This window comes from Saprolegnia parasitica, assembly GCF_000151545.1.
Source record: "Saprolegnia parasitica CBS 223.65 unplaced genomic scaffold supercont2.141, whole genome shotgun sequence".
NCBI classification, from domain to species: domain Eukaryota; phylum Oomycota; class Saprolegniomycetes; order Saprolegniales; family Saprolegniaceae; genus Saprolegnia; species Saprolegnia parasitica.
Window position 1 is genome coordinate 14,354 of NW_012156535.1, and position 16,539 is coordinate 30,892.

The following is a 16,539-nucleotide window of genomic DNA, read 5'->3' on the forward strand; positions in this document are numbered from 1 at the left end:
CGGCACGGACGCGGGCACGGCCGCCCGCACTCGCTCGGCAATCTAGACGACATACGCAGCGTTAGAGAGCACAGGGTGAGGGGCGCCAACCTCGGCCAGGTACGGAAAGGCAAACTCGTAATAGTGCTCCTGCGTCAAGTACTCGGCGCCAACGCTCTCAAAGACCTGGAGGGCCTGCGCGCCGGCCTCGTACTGCGCGATGAGGTAGCGCACGCACACGTCCGTGATGGCCGCGAGCGCTTCGTGGGCGGCTTCCGGATACTAGCGACGCATGGGACGGCGCGCCAGGGAGAGAATGGAGTACCTTGTAGAGGAACGTCTTGACCTTGTCCTTGGTGCGCGAGCCGCCGCCTTCGACCATGTAGGTGAAGAGCGTGAAGGGCGCGCCTGAGAAGCCGATGAGCGGGACCTGGCCCTTGATCTCTTGGCGCGCGAGGTTGATCGCGTCCATGAGGTAGCCGAGCGTCGCTTCAATGTCGGGCTTGATCACGAGGCGCTTGAGGTCCTCCGGCGTGCGCAGCGGCTGCGGCAGCACGGGGCCAACGCCCGACTTCATCACAACCTCCATGCCCATAGCCTGCGGCACGACGAGGATGTCGCAAAAGATGATGACGGCATCCGTGTTGTAGCGGCGCAGCGGCTGGAGCGAGACCTCGACCGCGAGCTCCGGCACTTGGCACATCTAGTCGTAGCGGTTAGTTGGCGCCTCCCACTCCGGCCATGTACCGTGAAGAAGTCGTAGCCGGCGCTGCGCAGCGCGCGGAACTCGGGCAAGTGGCGGCCGGCTTGGCGCATGCACCACACGGGCACACGCTCGGTCTTTTGGCCGAGGTACGCGCGCACGAGGAGGTCGTTCTTGAGGCGCGGCAGCTGGTCGAGCGGCAGGCGCTTGATGGGCGTGCGCTTCATGGGGTACGGGCGCTCGGCCTTCTGGCGCTGGCGCAGGACGATCATGGCGACGGCGGCCGCGACGACGGCGACGAGCGGGACTACAGCTTTGGCCATCTCTTCAAGAATGAGCGAAGCACCACGAAAACGAATCCGCTCTTTTCTACACTATTTACGGTTATATACGAAATGGTGTGTCATGGATACCTGCAAGTGCACCGTGATTGGCTCATGTAGCGTGACACGCTGGACGTGGCGTCAGTGGCTTGATGGCGCCAAACCTGCTCGATCGAGCGAGGGCGAGAAGGACACCTTGTCGTAAGTTGTCCGAGCAAGCAGATTTCTGAAGCGACGCATTCTTTAGGTCGCATTACAGTGGCGGTCTTGGTGATAGTGAACTCAGATTCTGGTACACATTGCCCACATCTCGCAAGGTGTCGGCCATCAACAGAATACTCGTTTGCAACGTGACATTTCACGTTTCAAAGTGGGAAATTGCATTGTGTGTGGTGTTTAGCGCGAGAAGGTGCAGTTGACGTTGGTCAAGAAGGCCTTCTCGTCGTCCGAGAGGTCGGTCGTGTCGAGATACTGTCCCGAAATCTCCCTACGATCCTTCTTTTTTGAGACTGGATGAACGATAGAGAGAGTGCGTACAGTGCCTTGAGCGACTGAAGGCCAAAGACCTCCTTGGGAATCCAACGGACGCCGGCCTTGCGCAGCACGAGCGTTTCGACGTATGGCGGAAACACATGTTCCTGGATCGACAGCTTGACGTTCTCGATCCACCTACGTTTGTTCGTTTATGCAGAAACCACGGGCGAGTCAAGTTAAAGCCGTACAACGACGTTAGCGACGACTTGGTGAAGGCGCCGTCGAGGAGCGCCAGCGGGTACTTTTCGTCGTTGTAGTTTTTGAGCACCCTAACCAGAGATGTCTCTTGGAGTTGGAGGATAGATGGGATGTGTACAGCTCGGTGATGTTGTCGGCGCGATAGTCCTGGACGATACGGACCGGCTCGGCACGGCCAAAGGACCCTGAGGCGCCACGAAGCCCGATCGCGTACGAGCCGTTTCGAGCCCACGTGTTGCTGAGGCACTTGAGCATGCAGCCAGCCTCGGGCGCTTCAACGCACGAGCCAAGCGACGACGGTTCGCACGTAAAGTCGTCCAACTGGCTCGGGTAGTAGACGCAGCTCTGGGCCTTGACACCGCCTTGGAGCGGACAAATGTCGCCGCAGAGTTCGGCGCTGGACGTCAGGACATGGCCGTCCGGGCACGCCAGTGCTGTAGCGAGCGTCGACGCGAAGAAGGCAATGCTGGTACGCATGATGAATCAAAAGAGTTTCTGATGCAGTAGGTGAGCTTTTATTTATCGAAGAGACCGGACGACGCGGATTCTCGAAGCTTTCTCGATCGTCCAGGAGACCACTAGGTTGTCTATGAACTCGTGTTTGGCGGGACATGAGGAACGACAGCGGTATACCCTCTTGAGGCGTACCAGTACTGGACCTTTCGTCTAACTTGCACGAGGTTTGACTTGTTGAGCGTCATGAGATGCGGAGGATATGCCTTTAAACGGCATGTCTGTACGGCGATATTTGGTGGGGGAGGCAACACACCACGACAAAGAAGCCACCTGGCGAGGTAAATGGGTTAAACGAAATGGTCATCGATCACGCAGCTAGCCAAACGTGCAGTTGACGCTGCGCACGAACGCCGCTTCTTCCTTGCTCAGCCACGACGTGTCGAGAAACTGGCCCGAGATCTCCCTACGACACCGTTGAGCGCATTTCACGCGACCATGGCACCGTACAGTGTTTGGAGTTGTGTGAGCGTAAAGACCTCCTTGGGAATGCGACGGAGACCCGTCTTGCGCAGCACGAGCGAGCGCAAGTGCGGCGGAAACACATTGTTTCGCAGCGCCAAGTCGACGTTTTCAATGCGCCTAGGCACCGCATCGATCCTCGGAGATGGCCACATGCGTCACGTACAAGGATGTGAGTGCCGATTGGTTGAAGGCGCCGTCGAGCAGAGTCAAGGGGTACTTTTCACTGTTGGCGTTGGTCAAAACCCTAACCCCAATCGATACATCAACCGGTTTGACGACGACACGGACAGCTCCGAGATGTTGGCGGCGCGATAGTCCTGCACAAAGCGCACGGGCTCGGCACGGCCAAACGAGCCGGTGTTGCCGCGGAGCCCGATCGCGTACGAGCCGTTCCGGGCCCACGTGTTGCTGAGGCACTTGACCGCGCCGCTGCCATCTGGACTCGCGACGCACTGCCCGAGCGACGACGGCTCACAGGGGAAATCTGTCAGCGCCGACGGGTAGTAGACGCAGCTTTCAGCCTTTCCGGACACCTGCAACGGACACACGTCGCCGCACAAGCCCGGCGTCGACGTTAAAACGTGTTGTTGCGTGGGCCACGACACGGCCAGACGCCAGAGAGAGAAGCATGGGGAATGTAAAACTAAACATCTCTCAACACCATGATGCGAGGACGCAAGCTCCGAACAAGAAGATGAGCGCATCGAAGCTTTAGATGGTCTAGGCGCACGCAACGTTACTACTAAGGCTGCATGGGGAGCGAGATGGCTTGCTTGAGCTTCATGGCGGTGTGGACCGTCAAGATCGCAGAGCGCAGCGACCGGCGCGAGTTGAGTTTCCGCAGCTCCGTCATGGCGGTCGTCAGCGGCACGTACGTCTGCGGCGCATGCGTATGGAACCACTCGTCCTGCAGGAGCTTGTGCGCCGACGCCCTACGCTCCTCTCAACTCGAGTGGATGCTAAAGAGAGGGTTGCGCACCGCTCGGAGGGCCGCACGACGAGCATCCGCGCGACAAAGGCCTTGGCGCTGGGCGAAATGAGGTCCCAGTGCGGCGACGGGAACGCGTAGGCGCCGGCCTTGATCATGCGGAACATTTTCGCGGGGTTCTTGTCGTAAAAAGGCAGAAAGCCGCTGAGAAGTGCGTACGTGATGACGCCAATGCTCCAGATATCGACCGCCTTGTCGTATGGCGCCTTCGTCGAGAGCAGCACTTCGGGCGCGACGTAGGCCGGCGACCCGCACATGGTGGTGAGGTACGCGTCGTCCTTGGCGAGCCCAAAGTCGGCGATCTTGATAACCGCGTCGTCGCCGCGGGAGCTCAAGAGGATGTTTTCCGGCTACACGATGCTTAAACTCAAACTCAACGCGGAAAAGTACCTTGAGGTCGCGATGGACAATGTGCATGTCGTGGCAGTACGCGACGGCTTCGAGGAGCGCGCGGACAACGTTCTTGGCCTCGAGCTCCGTGTACACCGTCTGCGTTTATTTAGTCCATCGAGTCCAATGAAGTGGTGTACCTTGTCGACGATGCGGTCGAAGAGGTCCCCGCCTTCCATGAGGTCCGTGACGATGTAGCCGCAGTTCTCTTCGAGGAAGAAGGCGTGACACCGAATCACGTGCGGGTGGTTGAGCTGTTGAAGGATCGAGACTTCGCGCTGGATGCTGACGAGGTCCATGGCCGAGACTTGCTTGAGGTCCAAGCACTTGACAGCGACGGTGGCGCCGGTCGCGACGTGCGTGCCCCGGAGCACGATCGAGAAGGCGCCTTCGCCGATCTTGGGCCCGAGCGTGTACGCGGCCGCAAAGCGCGTGCAGGCCATGACCTGCGCCTTCTTGGCCTTGAGCGGCGCGAGATCGTCGACGGACTTGCCGCGCACGTCGCTGCCGGGGCACTGTACCGAGAGGTTGCAGCCCATATTGCCGATGCCAAAGATCATCCGGTTGGGCTAATTTTGGATGGACTTTCTCATGGAATTGGCTGGGCGCACGCAACTTGAGCCCAGCCCAGCACAGGCCCTGCATGCACACCGATGGTGCGAGCAGTGGACTCGCTGGCCTTCTTTCTTTTTGGTTTGAAATATATCGATGGCGCTGCCAGGGGACAGCGGCGACGATGTCGTGCCGGCATGTGTACCGTGCAATTGCGTGATTCCAGACAAGGTGGTTGGTATGAAAAAGGGGTGCTCTCAGCACCCCCTGTACCGAATCCAGACCGGTGGCATCGAATCTCGCAGTATCTTGGGTGATGAACCAAGGGCATGACGACGACGCGACAGCAGACGCGCGCTGGCACAACCGGCTCGGCGCGCTCCTGAGCGCCAGCGGCAAATACGCCAAGGCCGTCGCCCACTTTGAGGCAGCGCTGCGCCTCGACCCGACGTACGCCGCCGCCCACTACAACCTCGGGAACGCCCTCGTCTTTACGCGGCGCCAGGCCAACGACGACGACGAGGCGGCGCACACGACGCAGAGCGCGGTGGACCACTTTCGCCTCGCGATTGCGCACCAGCCGACCTTTGCCGACGCCCATGTCAACCTCGCCGCGCAGCTCTACGCGCTGGGCGACTGCGACGCCGCCCTCGTGCACGCGCGCACCGCGATCGAGCTGGACCCGACCAACACCCACGGCTACTACAATCTCAACACGATCTACCGCGCGTTAGGCCAGCAGTGCACGGCCATCGAATTGTGCTGGGCGCGAGTCCAAGCTCTTGTGGGTGCGTTCATCGAGCGGCCAACCACCGAGCCCGTGCACGTGCCGCCGCCGCCCTCGACCGTCTCGATCGCCTGTGTCAAGTGGGGCACGAAGTATGGATCCGACTATGTCAACAAGCTGTACTCGGGTATCCAGCGCCATTTGGCGACGCCTTTTCGCTTCTACTGCCTTACCGACGACGCCGCTGGTTTGCGCCCAGGTACTTGGAATCGAGTACTTCAGCTGATACATTATCGTAGAGATCATCGTGCACCCGCTCCAGCCGGGCTTTGTCGGCTGGTGGAACAAAGCGCAGCTCTTTGCTCCCGACTTTCCCGCCACCGGTAGTACGAGACCTCTGCGCGCGCTGCTCTCACAAGTAGTAGGCCGCGTCGTGTACATCGACCTCGACACCGTTCTGGTCGGCGACATCACAGCGCTCTGCTCGGTACACTGCTTCTGCAGCGCAGCTCATAAGTGGCATAGTACGCGGGCCCATTCGGCGTCCTTGGCACCGACGACATGCGCAACGAGCGGCGGCGCGGTGGCATCAACAGCAGCGTCATGATCTGGTCCGCTGGCTCGTACGCGCACGTGTTTACGCTCCTCGCCGCTCACGCGACTGCAGTCCACCAGTGCATCTACAAGTTTGACCATTGGCTCGAGATGATCTTGCACGAGCGCCACTACGACGAGCTGCAGGTATTGTAGAACTTAGTGCAACCTCTCCTTGCTGATTGATTGTTCCTAGCTTTTGTACCCGGGGCACATTGTCGAGTATATGCAGGCGTGCCAGGCGACGTGCCCCGGTGCAGCGCGGCTTGTGTGCTTTCCGCTCGAGCCCAAGCCGCATACCGCGCCCGCTCCGTGGATACAAGCGCACTGGGTGTGATTTGCGATCTTTTCATCCGGATAATCGTCGAAAACCGGATGCAATGTCTTTTATTTCTCTTTCTATGAATGTTTGTATGGATACAGAATAAAACTACAGAACCTCTAACATCCAATGTCAGTTGTATCGGATTTCGGGGTCTGAAGATCGCCCGCAATTCAATTTGCGGCCCAGAAGACGAGAAGCGATGTTCCGGAACCAGTATGACACGGACGTGACGGTGTGGAGCCCCCAAGGCCACCTCCACCAGATCGACTACGCCATGGAGGCCGTCAAGCAGGGCTCGGCCTGCCTCGGCCTGCGCTCCTCCACCCACGTCGTCCTCGCCGGCATCAAGCGCGTCAACGCCGAGCAGCTCGCGGACCCGCAGAAGAAGCTCTTTGAGATCGACTCGCACATGGGCATGGCCATCGCTGGCTTGACCGCCGACGCGCGCTCGCTTGCGCGCTTCATGCGCACCGAGTGCCTCAACCACAAGTTCGTCTATGGCAGCGCGCTGCCCGTGGCGCGCCTCGTGGCCGACGTCGCCGACAAGAAGCAAGAATGCACACAGTCGTACGTTCGCCGCCCGTACGGCGTAGGCCTCCTCGTCGCCGGTGTTGACGTACGCTTGACGGCCCGCGGCGCTTGCTCATGCGCTCTACCGTGTAGAAAAACGGTCCGCACCTCTTCCAGACGTGCCCGTCGGGCAACTACTACGAGTACAACGCGATCGCGATCGGCGCGCGCTCGCAGTCGGCGCGGACATACTTGGAGAAGCACTTTGAGACGTTCCCGAACAGTACGTGATGCTGCCGCCATCTTGCACGTGACACATATCGACCCTCCATAGGCTCCAAGGACGACTTGATCAAGCATGCGCTGCAGGGCATCCGCGGTTGCCTCGAAGGCAGCCAGGTACGACACTGCTATCAGCGAAGCTTGTTGCGTATGGCGATCATGCGTAGGAACTCTCTGCGTCCAACGTTACGATTGCGGTTGTCGGCGCCGACCAAAAGTTCATCTTGATCGAAGGCGCGGACTTGCAGCCTTATGTACGTCCTCTTGGTGCAAGCGTGTTCCAGCGCTAAGCAGATGCGTGTAGATTGACGCGGTCGAGGTGTCGGAGATCTCGGAAGACGCGCCCATGTAAAGCGCGTGACACAGGCCAGCGACAAGCATCAGTAGAAGTATATGCAGTGGTGTGTTGCATGCTTAAATACGCTATGATGTGCGGGCCTCGTCCTTCTCGACCTTGTGCCACTTGACGCCCCAGCGGTCGTAGAGCTCGTTGGTCGTGGCCGCGCCGACGTGCGACTTGCGTCGGTAGCGCAGCGCCTTGTGCAGCAGCGCCGCGTTGCAGTGCGTGGCCGGGTCCAAGTCCAGCGCGGCCTGCATCTTGGCGATCGCCCGGTCGAAGCCGGCCTTCGTCGCCTCCTCCGAGTAGTGCAGATGCAGCGTCGGTCGCTTTGTCGCCATGAGGCCGATTCCACACTGGGAGCTCAACATGGTGGAAAGATCGCAAGCTCAAAAATAGAGACGCCTGCGATTGGTTGATAAAGTCATCATTGCGGCTTTGGATTGGCGGATAAACGCCCAACATGATGCGATTGGTCGAAACCGTCGACTTTGCCGCTAGCCAATGAAAACGCTGTATTTTAAGCGCCGATCTTCGAAGCGCAACCCTTCCCAGTATTAGCTCTGCGAGATGCTCCGAGATGATGAGAGTACCTGACGAGCTAGCATGACGGGCCGCATCAGTTCTTATGGCCCAAAGTGACTGCTCGTATCTTGGTCCTTGCAGAGTCGGTCGACCAGCAAGGCTCGTCATCAACGCCATCGCATATCAACGCCGTCGCGTTAGCTAACGAATGTATCAGGAAGGGCGTTGGACAGAAATAGGCCGTCGGAATGTCAGGTACGTTCTTCACCGATGCGCAGGGAAGTCCGCCTTCTTCCAGTCACCTCTCTTCCTCATCACGTAAGCGTTTCGACCCTGCGATCCGCGCGCAAGATCCCAATTCTTTTACAAGTTTCTGCATTCTTGTAAGTCCGCTTCGCACTTGAATGGAGTATTGCGTTGGACCGGCAACGGGAAGCGTACTTTATCGGGTCCCATTTCAAGTCCGCAAGCCACGATGGTGCTCTACATCAACGACGACGACGACCGGAATGGAGCCGCCGACGTCGACATGGGCGAGCCCGTCGAGGGCATGGCCGACTGGCGCCGCCAGCTCCACGCCCACGACAGCATCGACGTGCAGAACGTATTTGGCACCTGGTGCGCGGCCATGCTCCTCGAGGTCCACCACCAACGCCAACGTCCATCGCCTGACGTGGCGTAGGCGACGTCGTCGTCCGTGCGTGTGCGCTTCCACAACATGAACCCGGCGTGGGACGCGTGGTATCCCAAGCACTCGCGCTGCCTCGCGCCGTCCTCGACCAAGGTGCGCCAAGCCTCGTGGCCACTGCGGCAGCGTCGTCTCTGTAGGCCAGCAACGACGCGCTGCCGTTCACGCCGGCGCAGACCGTCGACCTCTTCTTGCACACCGAGTGGAAGACCGCGAGCGTGCTGCGCGTCCGCACCGACGAGGTCTTTGTGCGCGTGGCCGGCCAAGGTTCTACTCTGCGAGCATGGAACTCGAAGCTATCGCAACCTGCTATAGAACGCTGGGTGCCCTTCCAGCCGTCCTGGCTCGCGCCACACGGCTGCCACACGGCCGCGCCCGTCTCGTCGGAGCACATCATGATCCAACACACACGCCGCGCCGTCACCACCGGGTCGTCCTTTGACACGTACTGCGCGGCGCTATCCCAGCACGAGCTCGATCTCGTCCAGGTGCCTGGCGATGGCAACTGCCTCTTCCGCGCCATTAGCCACCAGGTACCATCCTCCATATGCTACCGCATGCATGCGACGACGATGCGTCAGGTGTACGGCGACGACCAGCACCACGCCGTCGTGCGGGCGAGCTGCATGGACTACATGGAGGCAGCGAAGGCCTACTTTGAGCCGTTTGTCGTCGGTGACATGCCGGCCTTTCTGCGCTACGTGGCGCACAAGCGGGCGCAGGGGGTCTGGGGCGACGACCCGGAGCTCCAAGCGCTCTGCGAACTCTACGACCGGCCGCTTTACGTGTTTGTGCATGACCCGCGCGTCGGCGCCAGTGTGCTGCGAACGTTCCACGAAGCGTCGACGAACCCCCGTCCACCGATGCGGTATTTCTACCAGTTCTGCTTCCCCTCCACGCATCATTTTTCTAGTGTGAGCTTTTACGGCGGCGGTCATTACGACTCGGTCGTGCACCGCCGCAGCCACACCCTGCACCTCCTGCGGTCATCCGGGACTTGTTTGATTCCGTGGATGCTCATGCGGCGAGTTAGAGACCCACCGGGAACGTACGAGGCACTGCGTCTCGCCGACATGCAGCGGCACATGTCGGAAGAGAGCGACGCCCTCGAGGTTACTTGATTTTTTTGGTATTTTGCAGCATCCGACTTGACGTGCGTAGCGATCGCGCCTCGAGTTTCACGGCCAGAGCTCGCTCGAAGACGCCTTCGCTGCGTCCGTCGCGGCGTACGAAGCGCAAGTCGCATCGACCGTGGAGGCGAGCGAACTGGCCACTGTCCAAGCCGAGAGCGAGCGAGACGCCCTCCAGGTACGAGAGAGACATGGCGTCGGTTCGATCACGCTCTCTGCGCAGGCATCGCTACTCAGCAGTGCCCAAGCCGAGTCCGAGCACGACCTACTACAGCAAGCCCTCCAAGCGTCGCTCCAGGACGCTCCAGCGGTGTGTGTGTTGCGACGTCTTTCGACGGCTCATCATGCCCTAGGCCCTCAAGAGAGATGAGGACGACGACGACGAGGCCCTTCTCGCTGTGGCGCTGCAAGCATCGCTCGATCCGACAGCGTCGCTGGATCCTGTGCGTTGTGATGCTGAGGAAACGAAGCTAATGACTGTTTATCTTAGTACGACGAGGCACTGCGGCGTGCGCTCACAGAGTCGACGCCAAACTACGCAGATGACGACGACGACGCACTCCAGCTCGCGATCCAGCAGTCGCTGCTGTAGCACAAGAGACTTACTTGGGTTCGATGCAGTCTTGCTACTTGAGGGTCATGGAGGTGTTTTTGAGGATATCTTGATGTGTTACACGAGGCTCGGCTCGTCGCTGAGGACGCCGTCGACGACGTGGAGGGTGTTCTCGACGACCATGGACGAGGCGTTGCGTGTCTGCAGCATCTCGTCGCTGGCAATGGACCGCGTCTTCGCTTTGCTCTGGCCGGCGATTGCGATGGCACGGCCCACCGCTTGGTCGCATCGAAAGTTAGTTCGTTGACACCAAGATTAGCTATGTACACTCTTGGTTGACACAGCTTAACTATCTTCGATGGGGTGGTTCGTGGTTGGAAAATGAAGACATGTATATTGGTGCACGATCAATGCAGAGAGACCGCCGAGTTCTTATGGATCTTGAGGTTGAGGACGAGGCTCGAGACCTGCGCCTGCGCACTGTCCTGGAGGTGCAGGTGGCGGTCGCTGTCTTGGATCACGGAGAACACGGACGCGGTGTGGCCTTCGGGCGCTGGAATTTTGCTCTTGACTGCAATCACCTGCGTGGCCGACGCTGTTTCGAGATTCGGGTTCTCGGGCAAGCCAAAGCACGACAAATGGCTCATGAAGAACCACTGGAGCGTACTGAGGCGGCGGACGCGGCAGATCATGAGGGCACCGCCGTTCTTTGCTTCGGGATTTTGCTCGATCCCCTCGAGGAAGTCGCAGAGAATCGACGACGAGTTGTACATCGCTTGGCGAGACAGCGAGTGTTGTTTCAGCAGCTTCCAGTGCGCGCGGTTCCATCCATGGTCGAGGAGCGTAATCACCGCGAGGTTGACGAGCATTCCGAGCACGACCGAGCCGCCGACGCGCATGTAAAAGCTATCGAAAAAGTCGACGCGGATCCCGTCAATCTTCTCAAACGAGTTGCGGAGGTCGGTCGCGACCGAGTTGTTGTAGTCCATGAACGGCGGGACGTACGCCAGCAGAACGGCGCTGAGGTACAGCGAGAGCACGCTCGACCAGTTGAGGAAGCCCATGACCGCGCTCTGGCCGTTGAACGAGACGGTGCCGAGGAGGCTCCAGCCGGTTTTGGCGAGCTTCAGGACTGCGCAGTTGAGCCAGAGGAAGCGCATGCTGCAGCAAAACATCTGCAGCGAGTAGATCGGCTGCGGGTTCCAATTGTTGAGCGCGTTGACGTTGCGCATAAAGATAAAGCAGTTTTGGAGATCCAAGAGCACGCTGAGCGCGTAGCAGTAGACAAAGATGTCCGAGTTGAAGCAAAACATGTCGAAGCGCAGCGCGTGGGAGGCCTGAGGGTAGTACTTGGGCGCGACCGTGCGGAGGACGCGCGCGACAAACGAGTCTGGCGCGTCGAGCCACTGCACCGTCCGGCGGCTCGCGAGGTACCCGCCGACGCCAAAGAAGATGCCGAGCAGCTTGACGTAGACGGACGCAATGGTGGCAACGTTGCTGCGCAGCATGAGCCCGAGCGTGAACTTCGAGCCCTCGACGAACGTGCTCGACGTCACGCGGAGGCTCTTGGCGCTGTGATTGTACACTATTGTCATGTTGCAGACACTGTAGCCGAGCTCGGCGACCGGGTCGCAGAGCGTGCAGAAGGTGCGGGGAAAGATGCGATAGTAGTGGACGAGCTGCGTCTGGGGCAAGGACGTGTTGCGGATCGGGATGGCGCGCGTGAAGCGCATGTCGACGTAGTTGCGCCCGGGCGTGTACCCCAAGGCCGCGATCTGGTCGCTGCGCATGGTCGCGTTGGCGAGGTTGGCTGTCTTGCCGTCCGAGAAGGCGTTCGTGATCGCGTTCCCGCGGTAGTACGTGATGGCGCCGGAGGCCAGCGCGAGGCGGGCGGTCGGCGTCGCCGGCGTCCAGCTGAACGAGTAGTTTTGCTGGAAGATGGGGCAGAGCACGGTGGCGGGCGTGAGCGGGAACTCGCCGGCCGCGACGAGGTAGATGTCGTCGGCCTTGGTGTTGATCTTGTGCACCGTCGTATTCGCCATCCAGAAGCCAACGTTGGAGAGGGTGTTGACCGAGAGCCCTCGCGCAAACGAGTACTGTCGAGTGAGCTGCGGAAGGAACTGCGCGGTGGCCACGGGCGTTGCGAGGAAGTACGCGTCGCCAAGGTAGTTGTTGAGCGCCCAGTTGTTGACGATCGCGTCGGTGACCAAGATGCAGATGACGAGAACGCCGGTCGCGGTCAAGAGAAATGCGTACGCCTTGTGCGCATGCACGTGCCATTGGTTCTGCGCCGGCAGCGCCTCGATGATCTCGGTCAGGCGACGCTGCATGACCGAAAATGAAGTGAAGAAATTATTGGCGGGAACCGCCGCGTGAAACCTCTGGGAACCCCTATTTTTATGAACCCCTCCAAGGGACAAGTGCCAACCCGATACTTTTAGTAGGTTTACGACAAGGGTACATTGAATTTATGTACCCTTGGTTTACGACTTGTCGGCCGAGTAGAGGGCGACGAGCGAGTCGGTGGCGCCGGCGGCGAGGAGGAGGCGGTGCGGGTGGAACGCGAGGCACGAGACGGGGCCGATGCGCTAGCCACTCGACTTTCAACACTTCGTTCGAGACCAAGGAAAAAGTACCTCGCCGAGAAAGCCTTCGTGGTACCGGATGAGCGCCATTTGCTCGCCGTCGTGGCGAAACACCTTGATAAATTGATTGTGCGACCCGCTACCCGCAGACTATCAACTTGATACTTTTAAAAGTGCGGTGTACCTCGCAAAGAGCGGCGCGTAGTTGTGGACGCTGAGCGCCGTCATCGGCGACCGGTGCGCCTCGAGCGTCTTGACGCTAACCTTTTGGTGGCGCAGATCCCAAAACTTGAGCTCGCCCGTGACGCTGCCCGAGAGCAGCTCGTACTTGGTCGGGTACAAGTGGGTCCCTACGATCAAGAGTGAAAAAATCAGCAAAAATCAGCGAAAATCAGCAAAAATCAGCAAACTAAGAACGCACCCACGATCCACGACGAGTGTTCGCGCAAAATGGCCTTGACGTCCGACTTGGCCCGCGGGTCGTAGAGACGCAGCGTGCCGTCGCCGCAGCCCGCGACGACAAGTCCTACGCGCGATATTCCAAGCCAAACGACAGCGGTGTTGATTGCGCACCCCCAATGGCTTCGTCGGTCGCCATGGTCGTCACGCACGCGTCGGTCTGCGTCGGCGCCTACACGTGGATCAGGCTTTGGATCACGCCATCGCGAACGAACTTGGTAGACGCAGCGCTCTTGCTGGAGGTCCCAGCCCCGCACGACGCTCGAGTTGCCGGCGGCAAAGAGCAAGCCTGCCTGCTGCTGCCACGCCGTCACAAGCCCCGACCCGCGCGTGCCCGGGACCAGGTCCGGCACGGCCGTAAAGGCGAGCGCGAGCTGCGGCTTGGTCTCGACCTACGTGCGTTTTTAATCACAAACACGTACAGCTCCAGTCCGTACGTCGTGGTAAAGCTTGACGACGCCGTCGTCGGACGCGCAGTAGAGCAGCGCGCGGTCGTCCTCGTTGATCCACCCGACGGCCGTGAGGCGCGACGCGCGCGGGTTCAAATTCGCAAACGAGTGGCAGCGCTCGCTCGTGTCGACGTTCCAGACACTCAGCTGGTCGGTCGCGTCGGCGACGACGAGCAAGCTACATCGATCTCCATCGAGTCTCTCAACACAACGCAAGGGTACCTCGCGTACGGGTGGAACACGAGGAGCGACGTCATGTCCGAGTCCGTGTTGAGGAGCGCGCTCTGGCGCAAGTTGAGCGAGTACCCTGCCAGCTCTAGCGATTCTTGAGCTTTTTGAGTTTCACATTCAACGACATACGTTCTTCCTTTTCGACGCGGAGCTGCGACGCGAGGAGCTTCCAGCGGGCGTTGCGGCGCTGGCGCTCCAGCCGCACCGCACCTACGCGCGGTCATACGCCATGCGAGCATGATGTTTCTACCTTGGGCGCTCAGCGGGTCGAGCTCGTCGTCTTCGTGGCTGTCGACCGACTCGAGGAGCGGGCGGTTAAACTTGGCGCATGCCCAGCGGTACAGAGAGCTCACGAGTGCGTCCGGAAGCCGGTGGACCTCGGCCCTAATGCAGCATCATCATCTTCGATGCATGATTTACTGCACGTACACGGGCGCCTCGAGGCCGCCAAAGTTGTTGAGCGATCCGTGCTGCGACGCGAGGACGCTGGGCTTGGGCGGGCGACCAGCCACGACGCGGCCGCTGTTGGTGAGCAAGCTCGGGAGCGAGTTGTCGCGGTGCAGGCGGCCGTGCGACGGCGAGAGCGTGTGCCCGAGGGCGCCCGTGTTGACGCGCGACACGATCATCTTGACGAGCGGCCGCAGCGGCGTGAACGGATCGTGCTGCTGCATCTCCTTGAGCGCGGTCCACACCTTGGCGTAGTGCGGCGCGTGGGGCCCCAACCCTAGAGGCGCGTAAGGGGTAGGGTACCCTAAAAAACGCACCGGCGACGGCGTCGGGCACCGCCTCCGAGCCCGTCGACTTGCGCGTGTGCTGGGCGAGGTGCTCAAAGGGCGGCTGGTAGTGCGGGTGCAGCACGAGGTGCGCGAGCGCCAAGATCGTTTCCTTGCGCACGAGTGGCGACGCGTCCGAGAGCGCCGGCACGAGGCAGTCGCTGGCGATGGGCAGATCCAGCGACGGGTGGTGGCCTAGTAAGCGCACCATGAACTTGGCACGCGCGCACGTGAAGAGCGCGTGTACCGAGGAGCGTCCCGAGCGCAAAGACGGCCGATGCGCGCACTTCCGGCGCAGCGTCGGTTTGCGCGACCTTGTGCAAGTGCAAATGGACTTTGTCTTCGAGCGCCGACGCTTTCGCAGGCTCAAAAACCTCCCACGCCTTGCTTAGCGCCAGGCACGCCCTAAGGACGCCTCTACGTTGATGGGAAAACAAACGATGTTTGGTCTACCACTGGCGGACGTGCGGGTGCGGGTCGGCCAAGAAGAGCGTGACGCGCTTGAGGAGGCCGTTCTGGAGACACGCCTGCTGCCCCGTCGCATACTCGTGGCAGAGCACCGAGAGCACGAAGAGCGTCATGGCCTTTTGGTCGGGCGGCAGCAGCGGCGTCATGAGGTGGTTCAGAAAGTACTGCTGGCCGTCAATCTTGACCAGGTCGACTTGGCACGACGTGTCAAGGGCGACGATTTTGGCCTAGGATGGCATCAACCTTTTACGACTATCAATGTATCAATATGCACCCAGACAAAGACGAGGACGTGTCGGAGTTCGGGCGCGGGCGACTGCAAGAGGCGTTCGACGTACGGGAAGATGCCGACGGACAAGGTGAGGTTCACGGCGTGCGGCCCCAAGTCGAAAAACTGCGTCAGAAGAACAAGCGCACGCACGCGCAGCGCTTGGTTGAGCAGCATCTGCAGAATGATCGGCAGCTGCTGCGGCGGCGGCTTGGATTTCGAGCCAAACGCGAGCCAGACCTCGAACGCCATGAGCTGCTCGGCAAAGAAGCGCGAGTGGTGGAACGTAATCTCTTGCGGAATGCTGGGCGGCGACAGCACGGCCTGGAGCTGCGAGAGGCACGTCTCGGCCGCCAGGTCCTAAGAACTCTCCAAATTCAGTCGGCCTCCAAGATAATGGAGGGTACCCAGCTGCGCCAGAGCGGGTGGTGGGCCGTCGAGGGCAGCGCGGGCAACGAGCACGGTGTGCAGCCTACATCAACAGATCAGAGAACGCACATCGCAGACCATGTTCAGTGTACCGAGCGTCGTCATGATGCGCTCGGCCAGCAAAAAGTTGCGGAAGAGCGACGCGACGAGGAGGTCCTGCCGGAAGAGGGTTTGGAAGAGGGGCGCGGGGAGGAGGTTCCACGCGATCGTGTCGGTGATGGCCGTGAAGATCCAGTTGAGTTCGCCCAGCGGCGTCTTGCGGTCCGTGAGCTTGCCTAAAATGTCCCATACAACAATATAGTCCTTTTTTATAAACAAAAACATGGCGCGATCGCGGATCGTACCTGGAATGCGGTCGATCACGCTTGGCTCCAAATGCCCCATGCTGCGCTCGTTCTAGAGGGGCCCATGAGCCAGCAAATACGACATCGACGGGACTACCTGGGAGAGGAACCAGCGGAGGGCGACCGTGATCGGCGTCGTGAGGCAGCTCGTAAAGACGTCGGCGCACATGTCCGGGTGCGATCGGGAGGAGTCTCGTCCGGGCCGCAGGCCGCGAGC

General features: G+C 60.3%; 10 protein-coding genes across 10 annotated transcripts; 3 read left to right on the forward strand and 7 right to left on the reverse strand.

Moving 5' to 3' along the window:
* Positions 1-42: 42 nt before the first annotated feature.
* SPRG_14821 (hypothetical protein) lies at positions 43-1,005 on the reverse strand (the record flags this gene model as incomplete). The annotated part of the gene is made up of 3 exons (XM_012353963.1): positions 43-261; positions 305-682; positions 727-1,005. The coding sequence occupies 3 exons, from the start codon at positions 1,003-1,005 to the stop codon at positions 43-45; spliced, it is 876 nt and encodes a 291-aa protein (XP_012209353.1).
* Positions 1,006-1,401: 396 nt separating this feature from the next.
* On the reverse strand, positions 1,402-2,214 carry SPRG_14822 (hypothetical protein; the record flags this gene model as incomplete). Its single annotated transcript, XM_012353964.1, has 4 exons — positions 1,402-1,492; positions 1,543-1,674; positions 1,728-1,808; positions 1,856-2,214. The coding sequence occupies 4 exons, from the start codon at positions 2,212-2,214 to the stop codon at positions 1,402-1,404; spliced, it is 663 nt and encodes a 220-aa protein (XP_012209354.1).
* A 354-nt stretch (positions 2,215-2,568) lies between these two features.
* SPRG_21465 (hypothetical protein) lies at positions 2,569-3,092 on the reverse strand (the record flags this gene model as incomplete). Its single annotated transcript, XM_012353991.1, has 4 exons — positions 2,569-2,656; positions 2,701-2,832; positions 2,879-2,959; positions 3,004-3,092. Coding segments are annotated over 4 exons (390 nt in total), but the record flags the coding sequence as incomplete, so codon positions are not given.
* A 311-nt stretch (positions 3,093-3,403) lies between these two features.
* On the reverse strand, positions 3,404-4,653 carry SPRG_14823 (CAMK/CAMK2 protein kinase; the record flags this gene model as incomplete). Its single annotated transcript, XM_012353965.1, has 4 exons — positions 3,404-3,647; positions 3,695-4,053; positions 4,094-4,192; positions 4,234-4,653. 4 exons carry the CDS (start codon positions 4,651-4,653, stop codon positions 3,458-3,460), a joined length of 1,068 nt encoding a protein of 355 aa, XP_012209355.1. The 3' UTR covers positions 3,404-3,457.
* Positions 4,654-4,928: 275 nt separating this feature from the next.
* SPRG_14824 (hypothetical protein) lies at positions 4,929-6,360 on the forward strand. The gene is made up of 4 exons (XM_012353966.1): positions 4,929-5,631; positions 5,672-5,859; positions 5,898-6,113; positions 6,163-6,360. The coding sequence occupies exons 1-4, from the start codon at positions 4,962-4,964 to the stop codon at positions 6,301-6,303; spliced, it is 1,215 nt and encodes a 404-aa protein (XP_012209356.1). The 5' UTR covers positions 4,929-4,961; the 3' UTR covers positions 6,304-6,360.
* A 99-nt stretch (positions 6,361-6,459) lies between these two features.
* SPRG_14825 (hypothetical protein) lies at positions 6,460-7,553 on the forward strand. Its single transcript, XM_012353967.1, has 5 exons — positions 6,460-6,907; positions 6,955-7,084; positions 7,136-7,200; positions 7,251-7,337; positions 7,388-7,553. The coding sequence occupies exons 1-5, from the start codon at positions 6,491-6,493 to the stop codon at positions 7,433-7,435; spliced, it is 747 nt and encodes a 248-aa protein (XP_012209357.1). The 5' UTR covers positions 6,460-6,490; the 3' UTR covers positions 7,436-7,553.
* On the reverse strand, positions 7,498-7,761 carry SPRG_14826 (hypothetical protein; the record flags this gene model as incomplete). The annotated part of the gene is made up of 2 exons (XM_012353968.1): positions 7,498-7,506; positions 7,537-7,761. The coding sequence occupies 2 exons, from the start codon at positions 7,759-7,761 to the stop codon at positions 7,498-7,500; spliced, it is 234 nt and encodes a 77-aa protein (XP_012209358.1).
* A 638-nt stretch (positions 7,762-8,399) lies between these two features.
* SPRG_14827 (hypothetical protein) lies at positions 8,400-10,355 on the forward strand (the record flags this gene model as incomplete). The annotated part of the gene is made up of 11 exons (XM_012353969.1): positions 8,400-8,585; positions 8,628-8,729; positions 8,774-8,900; positions 8,949-9,166; positions 9,215-9,501; positions 9,547-9,618; positions 9,667-9,745; positions 9,795-9,941; positions 9,987-10,073; positions 10,117-10,206; positions 10,254-10,355. The coding sequence occupies exons 1-11, from the start codon at positions 8,421-8,423 to the stop codon at positions 10,353-10,355; spliced, it is 1,476 nt and encodes a 491-aa protein (XP_012209359.1). The 5' UTR covers positions 8,400-8,420.
* Positions 10,356-10,433: 78 nt separating this feature from the next.
* Positions 10,434-12,646, reverse strand: SPRG_14828 (hypothetical protein; the record flags this gene model as incomplete). Its single annotated transcript, XM_012353970.1, has 2 exons — positions 10,434-10,562; positions 10,739-12,646. 2 exons carry the CDS (start codon positions 12,644-12,646, stop codon positions 10,434-10,436), a joined length of 2,037 nt encoding a protein of 678 aa, XP_012209360.1.
* A 153-nt stretch (positions 12,647-12,799) lies between these two features.
* On the reverse strand, positions 12,800-16,491 carry SPRG_14829 (hypothetical protein; the record flags this gene model as incomplete). The annotated part of the gene is made up of 17 exons (XM_012353971.1): positions 12,800-12,904; positions 12,953-13,040; positions 13,086-13,251; positions 13,323-13,427; positions 13,475-13,532; positions 13,576-13,746; positions 13,783-13,987; positions 14,032-14,424; positions 14,470-14,764; positions 14,805-15,008; positions 15,061-15,218; positions 15,267-15,508; positions 15,556-15,909; positions 15,957-16,021; positions 16,071-16,253; positions 16,323-16,374; positions 16,420-16,491. 17 exons carry the CDS (start codon positions 16,489-16,491, stop codon positions 12,800-12,802), a joined length of 2,916 nt encoding a protein of 971 aa, XP_012209361.1.
* Between the last annotated feature and the right edge of the window lie 48 nt (positions 16,492-16,539).